This window comes from Eschscholzia californica, unplaced genomic scaffold, assembly GCF_041429995.1.
Source record: "Eschscholzia californica isolate CP2 unplaced genomic scaffold, dmEscCali1.0.p SCAF_1, whole genome shotgun sequence".
Taxonomy (NCBI): domain Eukaryota; kingdom Viridiplantae; phylum Streptophyta; class Magnoliopsida; order Ranunculales; family Papaveraceae; genus Eschscholzia; species Eschscholzia californica.
This window is the reverse complement of record NW_028238198.1, coordinates 16,945,325-16,965,448: the sequence shown is the minus strand read 5'-3', so window position 1 is coordinate 16,965,448 and position 20,124 is coordinate 16,945,325. Positions and strand designations below refer to the sequence as shown.

At 37.4% G+C, this 20,124-nt stretch overlaps 4 protein-coding genes across 4 annotated transcripts; 2 read left to right on the top strand and 2 right to left on the bottom strand.

The window, feature by feature from the left end:
* Positions 1 to 1,552: 1,552 nt before the first annotated feature.
* Positions 1,553 to 2,745, bottom strand: LOC147564652 (Integral membrane Yip1 family protein). The gene has a single exon (XM_086666050.1). The coding sequence runs from the start codon at positions 2,694 to 2,696 to the stop codon at positions 1,941 to 1,943; it is 756 nt and encodes a 251-aa protein (XP_086522176.1). The 5' UTR covers positions 2,697 to 2,745; the 3' UTR covers positions 1,553 to 1,940.
* Positions 2,746 to 4,683: 1,938 nt separating this feature from the next.
* Positions 4,684 to 9,242, top strand: FACE2 (farnesylated protein-converting enzyme 2). Its single transcript, XM_086648616.1, has 8 exons — positions 4,684 to 5,229; positions 6,500 to 6,559; positions 6,788 to 6,994; positions 7,185 to 7,296; positions 7,931 to 8,002; positions 8,619 to 8,681; positions 8,821 to 8,898; positions 9,002 to 9,242. Exons 1-8 carry the CDS (start codon positions 4,957 to 4,959, stop codon positions 9,133 to 9,135), a joined length of 999 nt encoding a protein of 332 aa, XP_086504742.1. The 5' UTR covers positions 4,684 to 4,956; the 3' UTR covers positions 9,136 to 9,242.
* Positions 9,243 to 10,861: 1,619 nt separating this feature from the next.
* On the top strand, positions 10,862 to 17,421 carry LOC147564650 (Zn-dependent exopeptidases superfamily protein). Its single transcript, XM_086648605.1, has 10 exons — positions 10,862 to 11,281; positions 11,394 to 11,481; positions 12,400 to 12,535; positions 12,685 to 12,957; positions 13,043 to 13,175; positions 13,598 to 13,837; positions 14,414 to 14,546; positions 14,696 to 14,877; positions 15,150 to 15,262; positions 15,357 to 17,421. Exons 1-10 carry the CDS (start codon positions 11,087 to 11,089, stop codon positions 15,460 to 15,462), a joined length of 1,599 nt encoding a protein of 532 aa, XP_086504731.1. The 5' UTR covers positions 10,862 to 11,086; the 3' UTR covers positions 15,463 to 17,421.
* On the bottom strand, positions 15,509 to 18,566 carry LOC147564649 (putative pentatricopeptide repeat-containing protein At5g52630). Its single transcript, XM_086648590.1, has one exon. It carries the CDS (start codon positions 18,564 to 18,566, stop codon positions 15,660 to 15,662), a length of 2,907 nt encoding a protein of 968 aa, XP_086504716.1. The 3' UTR covers positions 15,509 to 15,659.
* Positions 18,567 to 20,124: the final 1,558 nt, after the last annotated feature.

Sequence of the window (20,124 nt, the reverse complement as noted above, 5' to 3'; positions counted from 1 at the left end):
CACAAATTAGGGGCCAAAATTGAATTAACCTAACTTTTTTTTTTTATTAAAACTAGAATTACATTCATAACTGAATTGATCCACATCATTACATGGTATTCGATTGTTAATTTCTCTGAGAACTACATGAGAGTTATATAAGTAAAGTTCTACGCAGAAATTTCGAACGTAAAGTGCTTCATGAAGGGAAAGGAATAAGAAGACACAACTAAAAAGAAAAAAAACCCTAAAGGTCGAACAAATAAAGAGATCCTCAAGATCGAGAATGAAAAGACCCTAAAAGTCGACAAAATTATCGTACTAAGATTAAAGGTGCCCCCAGCTGAGAGAACCACTGCCGCTATTAACGAGAAAGCGTCGCCGCCATTGAAAAGCCGTCGCCGCCATTGAAAAGCCATCGCCTTACGAAGAAAACCATCGTCACTATCAGAAACCACCATGATCCATACCACAAAATCACCACCATATCATACCACAAAACCACTGGAAAACCACCAAGAACTCTAACTCAAGCCACCACCATTTCTTTTATTCAATGCCACCACCACCACCAAACACAACAACTCAAACAACCACCATCACTTTCGTTCAATCCCCGCTACCACCATACAACGCCAATCAGACCACCATCACTTCCGTTCAAACCCTTCGCCACCACCATAAACCATAAATGTAACCACCACAATACACCACAACCACCACCTCATCAAGAACACCACGGCTACCACTCTGATCTGGGACCCTACAAATTATTTAGGGTTAATTCCGTTTTGGCCCCCGATTTGTGATCAACTGGCCGTTTTAGCCCCCATAAGTGTCCGGCAGTTCATTTTGGCCTCAAAAATTTCCTAATTGGCCCCAAATTTTTTCCAACCTCTCAATTCTACCCCTATGGCATTTCTGTAATTTATTTTTTTTTCTTTTTCTTTGTCCACCTCATATAACAATTATTACATCACCTCTGTCCACCTCACTCTTCTTCTCCGGCAGAAGGTTACCGGCCGGCGACCTTCAAACCTTTTTTTTTTCTCTCTCTCTAAATAAAAAAAAAATTTTTTTTTAGATTCTCTCCTCTCTCTCTAAACTCCGGCGAAGGGGGTTTCCCTTCGCCGGAGTGGGTCGAAATTGACCTTGAACAGATCTGTTCAAGGTCAGTTCGCGACCTTGAACAGATCTGTTCAAGGTCGACCTTCGCCGGAGTTTAGAGAGAGAGAGGAGAGAATCTAAAAAAAAAAAAAAAATTGGCCGGTCGGCGACCCTGTCGGTGAAGACGATGATGTGGCTTGTTTTAACGAGGTGGCAGAGAGAGAAAACATACTGGAGGAGAGAGAAAACATGCTGGAGGAGAGAGAAAAGATTATGAAGAGAGAGAGTAACGGTGTTATAACGGAAGGGGGCCATATGGGTATTTCTTGTAAAGTAGGGGGGTCAGGCAGGAACCTGGTCACAAAGTTGGGGGCCATTAGAGAAATAACCCATTATATATTCATCATAATCTCATATTATGAAATAAATGTAACGACCTTGGAGTCGCAGGTTAAACGAATAAAAGTGAAAGTAAAACAAAATGAAATCTCAATTTATTTAGAACTTTACAAAGATAACAATGATTCAAAACGAAACCTTTGAACTCTCTATTCCAAAACAAATCGATAAACTAAAAAGAATCAAAGAATCTCCGTAAAACAAAAATTACATCTGAAATCATCATTTTACGACCGGTATCTCCCTAAGTATCAACTTACTACCTGATATAATATTACCAGACGATGGAAATCAACTGATCTTTTATACATTTCCACACCTTTATTCCTCTTTGTCTCAGCTTTCCCCTCCTCATTCCATTAGAAAGGCCACAAATATTTTCCCATATCAACTTGTATAAAAAGTAACAACTTTTATGTCTTCTTTTTTTTTCACCACAAAACCCACTCACAAGATCAAAATATGACAAGGAGAGAGAATAACATATAAATAAGAAAACAAGCATAAGCAATCAAACCCTTGTGTTCATCACCACAAGAAGCAAGTTCAACAAGAAGACGAGTAGAAACCCTAGTTGACCAAATCACAAAAACTCCTGTCATGACAAAAATACTCATACCACCTTGTGGTATAAACAATGATAATGCTGATAAAATCACCATTGGTAACATACAATAACCTAATAAACTAACACATCTATAAAGATCTAAATTCCCATTTTTACCAGCTAACATATTAAAAACAACATATAAAAACAGAGCAGCTACTGATACCCAACCTAACAAAATCCCAAAATGTAGTTTACCAGCTAATAATTGAAACAACCCAAATGCCATTATGAATAAAAATGGACCTGATAAATCTGAATCTTCATAAATATTTGAGTTTACCCTAAATGGGTTCATTATTGAGATTGTTTTACGCCAGATTTGACGAGTATTTATACCTAATTCTTCAAGAAGGGGGAGTTCTTCTTCAAATCCAGTACCATTGATAATGAAATTGTTATTGTTATTGTTATTGAAGATTGGAGCTGAAAATGATGTTGATGATGCAGATCCAACGTCGAATGACATAAATGGGATATTATTAGGGTTTGTTGATTTTGGTGATTGGAATGGTGCTGTTGGGTGACGTCTTTGTTGTAAACCTGTTCCTGGGTTTCCACCTGATGGAAATACAACTGGTGGGACACCAAATTCTTTCGCCATTAATGGAAGTTTGAGATGAGTTGGATTTTTTCAGATTCAATTTTTAGGGTTTCATTTGATCAATTTGAGAGTGCTCTGTTTCTTCTTTAAATTTGTTTTATTTTGAGGATGGACGAAGCTAACTTGCGCCGTATAGGTGGCGGCAAATTATGAATTTTCTGCGGTTGATTCGGTTTATGTATCTCCACGTTGACAGTTAACATAGTCACTCAATTCGGGAATTCGGGTATCCGGATATATGGGTGCACCAGATATTTCTTATATACCCATTTTTTTTTTTTTGGAGATCCGAGAGAGAGAAATTTAGATCTTGTTATTTTCGGAGGAAGATTTCTTCCTCCGGATCTTCCTCTTTTTTAGTTTGTTTCTTCCTCTTTTATATGTCCATATTACTCAAGAAATGAAGATTTGGAGGTTACCCTTTTGTTTTGGTTTGATCTTTCTCTTCTCTCTGTGTCAAAAATCCACTTATGCTGAGACAAAGTCTTATGTTGTGTATATGGGTGGATTATCACATGGACCGGATGTTACTTCGGTTGATCTTGAAAGAGTGACAGAGTCTCAATATCAATTCTTAGGTTCATTCTTAGGAAACGATGAGAAGGCCAGAGAAGCAATGTTTTACTCGTATCCGTGATCGATTAATGGGTTTGCTGCAAACCTTGATGAGGAAGAAGCAAAACAAATTTCAAGGATCCAAAGGAAGGGGGTGGTGCGGTGGTGGTGGTGGTGCGGCGGTGGTGGTGGTGATGGTGGTGGTGGGGTGGCGATAGCGGCGGTTTTCCGGCGACGCGGCGGTTATCCGGTAACAGCGACGGTTCTCCGGCAACAAGGCGATGGTTTTTAGTTTTTTTCAGTTATTTTTGTCGGATCTTTAGGATCCTTTTGTCAGATCTATAGGGTCTCTTTTCTCGGATCTTTAGGATCCCAATAGTGTCTGTGTCTAGTCCAATTTCTCCCCCTTTAGGAGGGTTTTGCATTTACAGGTATGTAAGTAGCTTGACGCACCTCCGACAGAGAGAAATAACTTTTATAATCCTTGTATCATTGTGATTTTATCACTATTAATGGATATGTATCCCTTGGATTCAAAAAAAAAACAATTGTTTTTTGAATAACAAACGTTATAAACTTATAATGGTCAGTTCAACAAATAAAAAAACTTATAATGGTCCAATGGACATTTTATGGGCATGATCAATGTTAGGTTAAGTTCCAGATCTCGACTGGGCCTGGCCGTCTGGGTATGTTGGCGCTTAAAGTTTAGAGATAAAAAAAACTAGTTTTATTATAATTTTGCTTGGGTACATACCCCACCCTTTGTTCAACCGAACATAAGATCATTCGTTTTTAGGTGTAGATTTTGGACTAAGAACTCAAAAATTATTCTTCTTTATTGCTACTAAGAGGATGTAGGATAGTCCACGTAATCTAGTTGATAAGAGTGCATCTCTTAAGAGAAAATAGACGGTAATGATCACCAGAGATATATTTTTCCGTAGGCATTCGAATAAATGCAAGGTTTTTTTTCCTACTTAAACAAGCCTAAAACTTACCTTACATATTCATCCATAGGTCAAACTAGATATGTAATTGTTATAATAATAATAATTGTTGGAGACGCATATGATGGATATTGAAACACGACAATTTATATGTTGTGTTTATATCCGCGTGATTCTAATATCAGAGAAAACAGTAAGGAATAACTAGGGATGTACAACAGTTAGGTTATCTACTTTTTAGCCCTGTCATAAACCAACCCAAAAGGTTTGGTTGCTAGAATAATTCAATCTGAGCCAATCCGTTCGCGGTTTGGTAACCGAACGAAACTATACCTGAATGGTGTGATTCGGTTGGATAACCAGTAGAAAATTCACATCAACAAAAGATAAGGTCCTAAACTGAAGCTTGTCATAACCTACTGGACCAAACAGGAATTTTCTCAAACATTATTTGTTTTTTTGAATCGTTCAGCGTGTGCCTCGAAACCTTGACCTCTAAGGTGGAAGATTATACCTCTTACCACTCCAAACTAGGGTTGTTGGCTCAAACATTATTGGTTGTGTTTCAGACTTTCAATCGCTGATAGAGTTATAAACCGTTAAAATTCCGGTTACTTCATAAAAGCAGACAGTCAACGATGAGAAAGACTATTAACCCAGCAAAATGGGATGAGGTCTGAAGATTGTGAGTTTTCAGCACACCCGATCTTCAAACCCCTTATACAGAAACCCCATCTGATTTCTCGTTCTTGATTATGGAGACACAGAAGATAAGTGATGATGCCCTAGGGTTTCGAATTCCGTCAATGAAAACAGAGGAGGAAGAAGAAGTTTTTCTCTCTAAAATAGTAGTTATGATCGCCTGTACATCAATGTCATTCTTCTACGTCGCTATTCTCTACTCTCCAACACTCATACTTCGACTTCCTCAACCTACTTCTTTGAATTCTTACATGATTCGAAGGTTCATTTGCGCCGGAGTTTCTTCCGTCGTTTCGATCTTCGTTTGCTCACTTCTTCTCCTCCCAGTAAGTTCTTACTTCCTACTATAACATATCCCTTTTGATTTTGTGAGTTTCAATCTACCTTGGGTTGTGCTTAAAAAACAGAAATTTTTGATTAAATCTCAATTTTAGCGATTACTTCATTTTTGATCAATGATTTCTCAAGTATTCATGAGTTAGAGGGTATTTTAGTAATCCAGCCTACTTACCTTTGCGACTGTGAATATGTGATCCCCATTTCCTGATATGAAACAAGTTACAATATTTCATATTAGCTAATGTTGTCTTCTGATGTGCCCAAGAAGAACAAAATGTGTTAGATCATGGTTCTTTATGCTGATAGTATTTAGCCCCACTTTGGTTGTGGGAAGGGGTGGTGGTTAAGTGTGAGGGGAAACCTCACCTCTTGAGCTACCTATCGAGGTGAGATAGTCCTAAGACCTCTTTGAGGCAAGTAAGGCCCATTGACTACGCTCATAAATGGTATCAGAACCTAGGTGTGCTCAAGTCTTTTAGGTTCATTGTAGAGGGGAAGGTAGTCTTCTGGGTCCAATATGTGAAGAGAAAGGTAGTTGGTGTTTAGTCCCGCATTGGTTGTGGGAGGGTGTGGTGGTCACGCCGTAAGTATGAGGGAAAAGCCGCACCTTTTGAGCTAGCTTTTGGAGTGAGATAAGCCGAATACCACTTTGGGACAAGTAAGGTCCATGGATCACAACAACAAAATTCAATATCTGGTCCTACTTCTTAGCCTCTCTCAAAATTCAATGGTGTATGCCTGACTCGGTGCCCCGTTTGTTTGAGCAGTGGGAAGGCATCTCAAAGCCAAAGAATAGGAAAGATATTTGGGACTTAATCCCGGCAGCGATAGTCTGGAGCATTTGGAAGGACCGCAACAACAAAATTTTCAAAGATGCTAATGCTAACACTAGCCTAGATGTGGACGATGTAAAAGATGTATTCTATGGGTGGACTAGATGCCTACCCAAGTACAATCAATCTTCTTTCATAGATATAGTTAGAAATTGGGAGGCGTGGATGTCGCGAGAGATCCGTTAGTCGCCCCCCGCCGCTTGTATAGTTCTTTTTCTCAATATTAATTCAAAGTTTCAAAAAAAAAAGGTCCATGGAGGCATGGACCACACTCACATATTCTACCCACGTGAACTGATGCATCCTGTGGTTTACTTAAGTGGCTCGATGTATGTTGTGACACACAGCTTTCGAGTTCTTAGTTAACTCGTAGACTGTCATATTTTGGAGGATTGACTCTTTGCTTTATGGTGATGTTTTGTAGGTAGGAAAATGGGAACTTTCATCCTTCGCCGGCCTTTATGGTATCAGAGCAGATCATATGGTAATATATCTGCATAAACACATTTTCTTTAGAAAGATTTGGCGAATAAATACTTGAATTCGAGATCCGTCTTTGTTTGTAGATGTTTTCTTCTCCACATAATAAAGTGGTAGCTTGATCTTAGGAAAGATCCAAGTGTTGAGTAAATGATGATTGTTTTATCATATCTTCTCGCAATATGCAGATTGGAAAAGGGTGAACTGAAATGCAATTTTATGTCTGATACAGTGGAATGCTGTGGTCTATCCGCTTTCTTTGACTTCGCTCTTGTACATTGGATCTTTCTTAGCAAAGTTCCTGAGTATGAGGAAATCATGTAAGGAAGATACAACTTGTAGTGATTCATTTTGGTGTTTGAAAAATGTCATTCGAAGGTTTATTGAGCAGATGACTGATGTTGCTTCTAATGTCTTGGCTTGGCGTAATTACGTGGTGGTACGTATATTTCTTTGTCCGAGTGCACAAATGATTATTTCTTTTTGGTTCCTTGAAGGTCTATTTATATGAAACATGATTAATGTTCATTCCTCATCAGGTGTCATTCTCACATGACTCTAGAGCATAAATGGATATATTAGTTCGTGAAGGTAGACAAGTTTTTGACAATGTTTCCTTTTTGTGACAGGCACCTCTTACAGAAGAGTTGGTATTCAGGGCATGTATGATACCGTTGCTTCTTTGCGGAGGATTCAAACATTATAGCATCATATTTTTCAGCCCCATTTTCTTCAGCTTGGGTAACTTCTTCTTTTCTTTTTAATTTCTTTTAATTGTTCATTGATTCAGCTTTATTGAGCTAAATGGCCTCTATAAACAATAAGGGATTGTGTTGGAAATTTGATTCATATGTTACCCAATTTCGTATGTTAATATAAATCCTGTTTCACTACTATCCATATTGTCCTTGACTTGGGCACCTCTCTGGACTCTGGGCCATTAGCTAGTTGCCTAGTTCCACATGGTACCAGGGTTTTCCTTGGTAATTGTCTGCTGTGGACCTTGTGAGTCTGAACAATCTATGCACCTAACCCACCCAATTGATCTAGCCAAAGCTTTTTTTTGGTAACCAGGTTTATAAGTTCTTCCGAAGCAACATGAGATAAGTACCTTGCGCGTAAAACTTCTGTTTCACAACAATGTAAAATCTAGCTTTCTTAAGCTGAATGAGTAATAATGTGGCATTGAATGTCAATTGAGCAGATACCAAGATTCATAGGGTGCAATTGCTAGTAACTTACGAATAAAGCATACAAATCAGAGAGAATAAATTTTGAACGCAAACCTGTGTTACTTATAGCTTTCCAAGTCATGGGAATTCAGCTAAAGTTGAGTTTTCAGCTATTCTCAAATGTGTTGTCCTTTCTTTTGCAGCACACTTAAATCATTTTTTGGAGCTCTATTGTCAGCAAAATTATAGCTTTGGCAAGGCTGCCATGATAGTAGGTAAGCCACCTTCATTTTGTCTCTTCATTTTATTAAATTACCAGTGACAGTTTTGTGTTGGCACAGTTTGATTTCCTTAATTTTCATCTCAGGGTTGGATTTGCACTCGTTTACTCTTTTTCTTTTTTACTTCAAAATTATTGTTTATTGTCTTGTCTTACATCTGCCCATCTCTATGCCGTTGCTGGCAAGTTGACATTCAAATTTCAATCCTTGCATATTTTCTTATACCAGATAGTACCTTGTAACACATTTCAGTACATACCCTCTTTCTGATAAGACATAGTAACTTGTAAGTAGTAACACATTCTTTTTGTTAATATATATATAGCTCATATAATACCGGTGCCCTAATTTTTTTTTGAAGGTGAGTATGTACTTCTCAAGCGAATTGCTATTTCTTTTGCTTACAACTAAATACATATTCGATTAGTAGACCAAAAAGTAAATAGGGACCCCTTAATAGTGTTTGTCTCTCACGAACCGATCATACAGTACTTCTGTTTTCTTCAGTAACAATTTCCATGTATATAGTAGACTGAGTATTTCCTAGTCTGAGTAAAGACTCGTTCCACCAGAAGCTTCCATGACTTATGTGGTTATAATCATTTCACAGGGCTTCAGCTTGGTTATACTGTAATCTTCGGATCATATGCGTGTTTTCTCTTCATTCGAACAGGTTTGTATTTGCTTAAGCATATCCAACTAATACCACAACAATTTAAAAAGTCTTCTTCCCACTAAACTTCAGTGACATTTCATTTAGTACAAATTAATCTCTTCCTGTCAAATTTACTTTTGGATCTATATATATACAGGACATCTCATTGCCCCGGTGGTCGCTCATGTACTTTGTAATATAATGGGATTGCCTGTGCTTTCTTCACAAAGAAAAGGTACCTAGAATAATTTTGCTTTCGACTTTCTGTTTTATTTTCTTTGGCCAGAACCAGATAGCGTTTCTTTTTGGCGGGTTTGAACTTACTTTTCTTGTTTCAGGATTGACAATTGCCGCAACATTGGTTGGGTTTGTGGGATTTGTGTGGTTTTTGTTTCCAGCAACAAACCCTGATTTGTATAATGAGAGGACCGATAATTGCGTATGTTGGCATGGATATTGTAGTTGGAGTTAAATGTCTGTAACTTGCAAAAGAAAATGTACTATTTTTCACAGTATGTACTTCATTTACTCTGATATTTATTTTAATGGAAAGTGTTTAGTCCGTTAGTTTGAAGGAAACTTCCTGCAATTTCTATCATTTCATTTTTCTCAAATTTTTGAATTTGTTGAAACGCTCTAGTTTGTTTATATACGTTACAAAATATTTGATAAGAGATTACAAAAATGAAGAAATACATAAAAAAATCTTCGAATCATGATACATTCTGCATCCTGCAATGTGCGAATTTTACAGGCATCTTAAGATTGAAATAACGACATCTTCAATTTTACATGTAGATTCGGATGTCTGTTTCCATCCTGACTGTCAAGAGTTGATTGCTAATTGGCTGGAACACTAGGCCTCGGCTAGCCCTTAGTTTTACTGACCCACCTGCACGAAAACGTACCGCATTGTCTTGTCTAAACAAATGAACCCAAAATACTCCTCAGAATCAAATGAACCCCCCTTCTAAACATAAATTTGCATTCTTCTTCTCTCCTCCAACCCTCTGCTCCAACTTTCTCTCTCTATCTCTTATAACCGTCGTCAGATCTGCTTTGTTCTTCCGGCGAAGGGCCCTCCTTTCGCCGGATCCCCTTTCCTCTTTCCCTTGTAGTAGTTAGTATCCCTCCGTTATAGTTTCTAGGGTCTAATCGTATCTTCTTGCACGGTTACTGGAGAAAGAGTAAGAAATTTTATTTCTCTACTTAGATTCATGGAGGATACGAAGAAGACAACCATTAATTCCCTCCAGGCTATCTTTTTCGCCCATCATAAAAACAACTCGAAGATCGTACAATCCATGGAAGCGATTGATGAACTAGTTAGTATTTCGGAATCGATGATTCAGATCTGCGATGGTGAAGATTTAGATGAATTCTCATCGAAGTATTCTATCAAGGGTATCAATTCAATTGGGATGTCAATTTTAACGATTTCGAGAGTTGAACAGACAAGATTATGAACCATGGTAGGCAGTGAAATCCAACTATTCAAGAGTTGATGACGGCGATTTTTTTCTATGGTGGTGACGTTTTTTCGGTGATGATGGCGGTTTTCCGACGACGGTTTCCGGCAACAATGGCGGTTTTTCGGCGAAAGCGACGGAGATTTAAATTAGTTTTTCTTTATTCTGTATTATTTTATGTTTTGTTGACCTTTAGGGTCCTTTGTATTAGTATTACTTTTTGTCGACCTTTAGGGTCTTTTCATTCACGACTTTTAGAGTCTTCTCATTCACGACCTTTAGGGTCATTTTATTGAGTCTGTGTCTAGTCCAATTTCTTTCTCTTCATGAGGCACTTTGCATTTAAACTTATGTAACTCTCATGAAGTTTTCATAGGAGAGAAATAAGAAGGATGTATCTTCCATGTAAACAATGTGATTTTATCACTTATTAATAGAAATGGTTCCCTTGGTTTCAAAAAAAAAAATCAAATGAACCCTTCTCAACAAAAAATTAAATAAATCAAATTAGGTGATCCCAAGAGTCTGGAAATAACCAAACTTTCTGAAATCTGACTCAAGTGGACTTTGAGTCAGATTCCAGATCTGACATGAGAACCTCAGGGCAGATGGGTAGTTGTGTGTGGACATGGGTCATTTAGGTGACCCATGAATCTAATACTATCATCATACTCTAAACATTTAATGATTCACATTTATTATGGACGAGTATTACGAACGGGTAACCGAACAACTTAAACAGACGGACTCGGGCTGTACACCGGTTAGGCCCCTTTGTCCGCGTCTGTCCACTAAACGTCTATCGGTCGGGCGGGTTTTGACCGTCTCGGTCATCGGGCGTCCACGGACCCTTTGGGACGCGAGCAGGTACCCGCAAGTAGCAACCGGCCAAAATCCCGCCCCTACACCTTGAGCTCCCTTCCATCTCTCTCTCTCTCTATGTTTGGATGAATCATGGCAGCGATGCATCACCATCTGCAACTTCTAAGAAATTCATCTCAGATTGTTAGTACCAATTATTCTCTACTACCAAGATGTCCCAACTACCACTTTCCACTCTCTCGTATTCCCAGCTGCCTCTATGGGAGACCTCATCGTAAATTCTCTTCCACTTCTCTCCTCTCCTCCAAATCTGACCAATTCCTCCAGGTTCTCCCTCTGTCTGTCTCTGTTATTTTCTATAATTTAGTCACAGAAAGGTTTTGAAATCTGACGTTTCTCTTTCTCTCTCTCTCTCTCTCTCTCTCTCTTACTAAACTAGAACACAGGGGTTGTGGTAGGAAATAAATCAATAGTTGGGGATCTGCTGGATTATCTGAACGAATCATGGACTCAATTTCATGCCACAGGTAACTAACTACATACCCAATTCTTCAAATTTCAAAGGAGTTGAGATATTACCAGCCAGTATTTTCCAGTTGATGCATTTTCCCTTAGTTATATAGTTTTTAGTGTTGAATTTGTTGCAATAAAAATGAATAAACTAGTAAAACCCATTATTAGAATGTTTATACTTCAATATTACATTAGTCTTTTATTCACCAATAAATGGTTTTCTTCCTGTTGGATGGTGATCAATGGGTAATGGTCATCAATGGGTAGTTATAGATCAAAGCCTTAGTTTTAAATCTCACAGTATCAAGTAACATGTTCGGTTTTGGTCTTGCATTTGTTCACTATGGGGAGTAGTTTTGATACCAGGACTGAAAGATAGTTTTTTTTATTGTTCATATCGGTCACAAGTAGACTTGGTACTGTGGGTTTTTCATTTCTACAATTTTAACAAAAATCTAAAGTTACGTAAAAGTGCCTTCAGTGTTTAAAAAGGCGTTTTTCTGCATTGATGAGGTTAGTTTTGACAATGGGAAGTGGTGCCTCGAGGAGGTAAAGTGCTGTGGCTTTAATTGACTGATACCTACTTTATCAGCACAAATGATGGTCTGCAACGAAACAGGGTGAAGTGCCTTATGTGGCTCCTATAAGTAAAGTTACAATTGTTATTATTATTACCGAAGGGTCTCTCTCAGAAGTACAATGGTGAAATTTTGCTTTCTAATATCCCTTTGGTTCTTTATGTGCAACTTCTTAAATTGGAAGTATACCTCAAACGAACATGGTGGGTGGGTTCTGCTTTTTCAGTAACGGTATCTGCAATCTTTAATGAGAGACATCTTGATGTATGTCCTTATTTTTCTAAAAGTTCTTGTCGAATTTCAGGCTTGGGAGAGATCCATTTCTGTTGTTTCGTAATCTCTGTGCTTTTGCAGCTGAAGCCAAAAAGCAGCTGATAAATGCCGGATTCCGTTTGCTAAATGAGAGCGAAGAGTGGGACCTAGAGCCTGGTGGGCGTTATTTCTTTACACGGAATATGTCGTGTTTAGTTGCCTTTGCTGTTGGGGAGAAGTGAGTAGGGAACCCATGTCTTACTTTTCACTAAAAGAATGTCATTCCTGTCAAATCCTACAATTTATCAATACTTAGAGTGCTCACTTACAATTTCTGTTCCTTTGTCTTGCTTTTCACTCTAGATGTCACTTTTTTACTTTTTTCAGGTACTCTGTTGGTAATGGCTTCCATGCAATTGCCGCTCACACAGATAGCCCGTGTCTAAAACTAAAACCCAAGTCTGCATCATCAAAATCTGGCTATCTTATGGTCAATGTAGAGACATATGGAGGTGGCTTATGGCACACATGGTTTGATAGGGATTTAAGTGTGGCAGGAAGGGTTATTATCAAAGCTGGCGATGGGTCCTTTGCTCAGAAGCTTGTCAAAGTAAAGAGACCTCTCTTAAGAGTACCAACACTGGCTATTCATCTTGACAGGTATTTAGTGTAGTACTTGTTAACTGATACCTTTGATTGGAAATCTATATGCTGACCCATATCAGTTTGTCTTTTCTTTTTATAGAACAGTGAACAAAGATGGCTTTAAACCAAACCTAGAGACTCACCTCATTCCACTACTTGCAACAAAAGCTGAGGAGCCGTCAACAGATTCCAAAGATAAATCAAAAGTTCATCACCATCAACTACTTATGCAGGTGTCTCCTTTGGGTCACTAAAATTAACTATTTGGAAAACTCGATCGCTTTATCTTGTAGACCTTTATGATGACTTACTAATGGCATAGCCTGAGCATGTACATGCACACAAGTGATACCTCTTGTAAAAAATGATCCAAAGTGGGAGATGCCAAAAAGCTTGTCCAAATTCATCCTTTGCAATTCTACTATAGACCCACATATATCTTTGGTCATGTTCGGTTGTTGCTCTTGAACTCTGATGGTTAAAAACAAAAAGGCGAATGCTTATTCTTTTTAACTAGCCATCTTTTTTAGGAATAAAACAACATTTCGGTTGCATGTGTGTCACATAACTCCAATGCTGCTATCAACTTCAATACTTCATGACTTGTTTTTTTAGTGCATGAGAAGCTCTTAATTTTTCATTATCCGATTTTCAGATCTTGTCAGATGAGCTAGGATGTGGAGTTGATGATATTGTGAGTATGGAACTTAACGTCTGTGATACCCAACCTAGCTGCCTTGGAGGTGGAAATGATGAATTTATTTTTTCTGGAAGACTAGACAATCTTGCTTCAAGTTTTTGTGCATTAAGAGCTCTTATCGATTCCTCTGATTCATCTGGAGCTTTGTCAAATGAAAGTGCTATTCGGATGGTTGCTTTATTTGATAATGAAGAGGTAATTGTTCATCCTACTCCTCCTATTGCAAACATTTTCTCCTCTCCCTTTTTATTCTTTAATTATGCCCTCAATCTACACGGGTCGTCCTATTATTTGCAACACTTTCTCGTGTTTGGAATCCGTTACCCTTGTGTGGCGCCTTAGTTTTTCTTGTCAACATCAAAATTACTTTTTTGTTGTTCTTCGTTTGTTAAAAACTATCCCCATAGCAAAAGCTTAGGATATATCATTGTATATCGTGACTATCATTTAGGCTAACCTCAAAAATGAAGTATCTTGACTGTCATGTTGGGATAATCCCACATTGGTTGTGGAAGGGGCAGAGGGTGAGTTTATAAGTGTGGGAAAAGCCTTGCCTCATGAGCTAGCTTTTGGGGTGAGAGTGGCCCAAGACCACCCAAAAAGTCCTAGTGTGTTTTCCTAGATAATTTTTGTATATTTCATACATATCTAATATATTCTTCAATAATCTTAGTGAATATCCTCGTGTTATTGACACATTATATATGGTGATAAGAATCATGTTGAGTTTTGACTGTCTTGTAATGGTTAGTTCCATCTCTTATTGTAAAGGTGGGATCAAGTTCGGCACAGGGAGCAGGTGCTCCAACCATGTTTCAGGCCATGAGACGTGTAGTTGGTTGCTTATCTAACGACTATGCCGGTGAGGGTGTTTTCGAGCGAGCTCTCCATCAATCCTTTCTCGGTAAACTTATAACAATATTTGTTTTACTTATCTCAACATCTTCTTATACTTCTTACAACCCGGCGATTTCCAGTCTCCACTTTGAGGTTCAAGACATCATAGACATTCTTATACATGTTTTTTTTTTCTTTCTCTTTTGATCTCTACAGTTTCTGCTGACATGGCCCATGGGGTTCATCCAAATTTTAGCGATAAACATGAAGAACATCACCGTCCGCAACTGCACCAGGGGCTCGTAATCAAATACAATGCGAACCAACGTTATGCCACTAGTGGAGTAACATCTTTTCTTTTCAAAGAAGTAGCGAAGGCTCATGACCTTCCAACTCAGGTTTACAATCTAAATTTATGGAAATAAATACTTCATAGTCTCCCTGGTTCTAATTTGCCCCTGTCGGAGTAATTTGATACAGTATATGGTGTATGACTTGTATCTGTGTAGTAAAGGCAACCCTATATGACCTATGAACAGGGAGACATACTAAGTGTCGGATACAACAAGTAGCTAAGACAGGGAGACACAGACGCATACAGACACGACAAGCTATTAATCATTCTTATTTCTAAAATGGATTTGGTAACTCATTGACTTTCACTCTGTAGGAATTTGTTGTGAGGAATGATATGGGATGTGGGTCGACTATCGGTCCTATACTTGCTTCAGGGGTCGGTATCCGAACTGTAGATTGTGGTATTCCTCAGCTGTCTATGCACAGGTAGATATCTTCCCTCTTAGACTCTTACCATATTCATCAGTTGAACACTTGGATACATTTCATACTGAAGTCTCTCTCTCTCTCTCTATTGCAGTGTGAGAGAGGTGTGCGGAAAGGAAGACGTTGATATTGCTTATAAACATTTTAAAGCATTCTATGAGACATTCTCAAGCATCGACAAGAAGCTAAATGTGGATTAATGGTGTCTTGTTGTGCATTTCAAAATCCAAAAGGAGAGAACGAAGATAAAAGAACGTTAATTTATGACTTCACATTCATTCTGTGTTCACTGACATATTTTGTACTTCATGACTAAATCTAATTCCCTAATTACAATTTTCTATACATACTTTTACATTAGAGAAGATAAATTACACAAGTTATACACTGAAACTCATTACCATGAATCTCTGCAACTGCACTTGCCATTTTTGAAGTTATGATACTTACAAGAATCTTTGACAACCAATTCTCTGTCTAAGAAGGTCGACATGAACTTGAAAGCCGAATGACAATCTCCGCACATCCGAATGCTCTTCAGTATACGTATTGCCACACCAGGGGATAACGAGATGAGGCCAAAGGCCAACGCTTTCATTTCGGTATGATAAAGTCCGCTTGCTGCATATTCTTCCTCTTCTAAACTGTGTAACAAATGGTGTTTGTCAGGTACATAACCCAATTCTTCCATAACTCTTTCTATTTCTGCTAATTTACTTGACATGATTTCTGTTGGAATCTGATCTGAAATAAAATCATAGATCTTGTTTTTTATTTCAATCGAACTAGAACTTGTTCTTTTTAAATCATTATTGATCTTTATCTTAGAAGCATCATCCCAGTTCCCTTCAGATAGAAGAACATGTTTTAACAATAGATTTGCAGAAATGTTTGTTGGTTCAAGTTCTAAAAGCTTCTCGGCCACAAACTTCGCAACTTTCATATTGTTGTGGATTCGACAGGCTGAAAGAAGAGTTTTCCAAACTAGAGGCACTGGTTCAAATCGAAACACAACTTTGATGAATTCCTGTGCTTCTTCAAACATACCAGCACGACTCAGTGCTTCAACAATGGAGGTATAATGTTCTGTTGCTGATTCCATCCTGTAAGTTTCCTCCATTATCATAAGTAACCGGAAAGCTTCATCAACCAGACCCATTTCAGCATAAGCTTTCAAAACAGTAGTGAATGTCGTTAAGTTCGGTACATTCTTCTTCCAGCGCATCTGGTCAAACAGTTGGATAGCAAAAGAAGAGTACCCGTGATCTAAATTCGCTGAAATTGACAATGTCCATGAATCCGAATTCTTCTCAAGCATCGAATTGAAAGCTAACATGGCATCACTGATTTTGCCACATCTTGAGTACATTTTGATTAGAGAGTTTCCAGTGAAAGGATCAGAAAGAAGTCCCCACTTAATTACATAAGCATGTACTTGTGTCCCAACATTCAAAAGAACGGGATTTGCACAAGAACTAATAATATAACTTGCAGATATGGAGTCAAGTTTCCCCTGAGATTCTTGAATCCTCTGAAAGATTTGAAATATCGTTTCATGGTCTTCAAATTGCATACAAGATTGTATCAAGAAGCCCCATGAAATATCTTCGTCGGGAATTGAAGAACAGAGTTTCATAGCTTGTTGATTACTATAAAGCTCTGAGTAAAGGGTAATGAGTATGTTCATGACAGATATATTACATTCAAAACCAGTTCTGATTAACTTACAGTGAAGTTCTTTACCCGTTCTTAAATCGCTATTCGCCAAAGAAGCTAGAATTACGGAAGTATAGATGAATTCGTTAGCTTCAACTCCATCAAACTGCATTCTTCGAAAAAGTCTCAAAGCTTCCTCGAATCGCTCATTCCAACAATTACCTGCAATTATAGCCGACCATGGGACTAAACTTTTTTCTTCAACACTTTCGAAAATTCTTCGAGCTGCAACCAAGAGCTCACACTTGGAGTACATGTCGATCAATGAGCTGATCAGGTACAGGTCAAACTGCAGATCTTGTTTTATGATTATTGAATGAATTGCTTTTCCTGTTTCGAGATCGAATTGCAGAGAACACCATTTTAAAATGCTAGCCATGATAAACTCATCATACTCTGTTCGATTCAATCGGTTAAAGATTTTTAATGGAACTTCCATTTGATAATGAGAGCTAGCACAATCCACGCATTCAATGTACATATCAATGAGAGAACTGATCACATACACATTTGATTCAAAACCAGCTCTGATTATATATCCATGAACCTCTCTGCCATGACCTAGAGCTCCCACACTAGTTATTGCTTGAAGAACACTTGGTAATGTGAAATCATCGCAGTATCGAAATTCACTCATCAAATCACGGAATAGACTTAAAGCTTCGCAATTTCGATGATTTTGAGCAAAACCCTTGATTATAGTGTTCCAAGAAACCAAATTTGTCTCGGATAACTCGTCAAAAACCTTCTCCAATGAACCTAAATCCCCACATTTGGCATAAAAATCCATTAAACTATTCTCTAAAAACAAGCAAGAACAAAAACCCATCTTAATTATACAACAATGGATCTGAATTCCGAAATCTAAGATACCCAAATTAGACGAAGCACTAATAACCATCGAGAGAGCAAAAGCGTCTGGTTTAATTCCAGATTGAACCATGGCAATATATAATTTCAACCCATGTTCTATGAACCCATTCTGCAAATATCCATTCAACAAAGAACTCCAAGCTACCAAATCAGGTTGTAAAATACTATCGAAAACACGAGCACAGTCCTCTACAGAACCACATTTTGAATACATCATAACAAGTGCATTCTCAACAAAAGAATCCATAACACCATTACACTTCAAAACCCTTGAATGAATTTCGCGTCCGAACTCCAAATTCTTAAGAATTGAACAAGCACGTAAAACAATTCCGTAAACGAAAGAATCGGGTTGGATAGATACATTACCATGATCATAAACCATCTTTTGAAAGATCAATAATGTTTCATTAGCTGGTCCATGACGAGTATAACCAGACATGAGGATTGTCCATGAGACAAGAGTTCTCTCAGGCATTTCATGGAAGAGGTCTTGTGCTTTATCCATTAGACCATTATTGACATAGAATTGGAGGTATAGATTGAAAAGCATGGGAGATTGTTTAGCTGTGATTGAATGTTGATGGAATTTTTTGAATTTTTGAGGGTAGTGAGTGGAAATAATGTGATTGTTCTTTTGAAGAAGGTGGTTGTGTGATGGGTGGATGGAGTGAGAGAGTGAAGGTGGGAAAGACTGTGTGGCGCACATTAGCATGGTGGAGTTCCACACCGGAAACCGACCCACAACTAATACTAGTCGTCGGAGGAGGAGGCAGCCAAGCACTCCATCCCTTTGAGCTTGTGGTGGTTCTAACAAACTCGGATGAAGATACTGGATTTTCCGACGGTTTTCCCAACCCTGAACCTGTGGCCATTATCTTGTATGGATAAGATTCTTCTATCACACTGTAAGCAAAGAAATGGGGCGAGTGATCCTAGTTGGGAAAGAAATAGAACAAAATTCTAAATGGTTTTTTTTTTTTGGAATATAAAATTGTAAATGGTTGAAATGATGCTTTTTTCCCTTTAAACATTATTTTTCGAAAAACATGATGTCATGAGAAATAACATATGATGAATAAATATTAGGTAGTATGGTAGTTTGTAATGTGTTAATTTTAAAGAGAAAAGGAAATACCTAAAAAAGAATATGGCAGTCTCAATTAGGAGATAAACAAAATTCTATTAAAATATATCGAACGAATCTTCCAAAGACTGGCAATGTAATAATATAAATGACAAATAAATTCGTCAAAGGAAAAATAAAATTAGATTATTTGGATTTGCTATATGGAACAAATAAGGTTCTAGAAAGAAAAACTACAAATGAAGAATGTGATAATGATATATTATAATTTCTTGATTTGATATACCTCTCGCTTCAAATGACCTTAATGATGGACCAAGGATTAAATCTTAACCTTTACTAATAGATAATCAAAACACACAAAGATGGTCAGAACAAAATAGAATTTTGTCATAATGCATTATGACGGCTCATAATGTATTGGGAACAATCACTATATATTTGGAGGATTCACAAGATTTCACAAGCAGATGAGTAATTTGGTCAGAGGAAAAGTCAATTTTGAACTTCCCATCAATTATAATTTTTCTTCGGAATAATTTGGCCTAAAACTAAGATTAGTTTAAAATTAGGAACATCGATCATAATACATATGGAGAATTCACGAGATTTCACAAGCAAATAGGTTATTTGGTACGAGAAAATGTCAAATTTAGACTTCCCGTCAATTATAATTTTCTTTCACAATAATTTGGTATTAGTTAAAAAAAAATAGTTAGAGTAATCACCTATTTTTGACTAAATCAGGATTAATTGCGGATTTCGTGATATATAATGGATTTTAAGACCCTTATCCTTTTAGTATTTATAATAAACGAATAAAAAACCTATTATTGTTCAAGAGTGATAAACTATAAAATTATAAATGAAATATTTGATAATAATATACTATTTATCTTTCTCGATTCAATCTCTCTCTCTCGATGGAAATGACGTTAATGATGAATTAAGTATACAAATCTTACTTTTAATGGATAAATTAAAGGGCATAAAGCTTGTCAAATGAAAATGGTGGAAGATGGAATTATATTGATACATAAATTGAACTTATTTTCTGCTTATAACGTATTATGAATAATTATATTATGTTGTTCATGTTAACTACCATTTATGTTCATAACGCATTATGACGATAAACAAAAAATTAGTTTAGAAAGAAAAATATTTTTGTATTCGAATTGAAGAA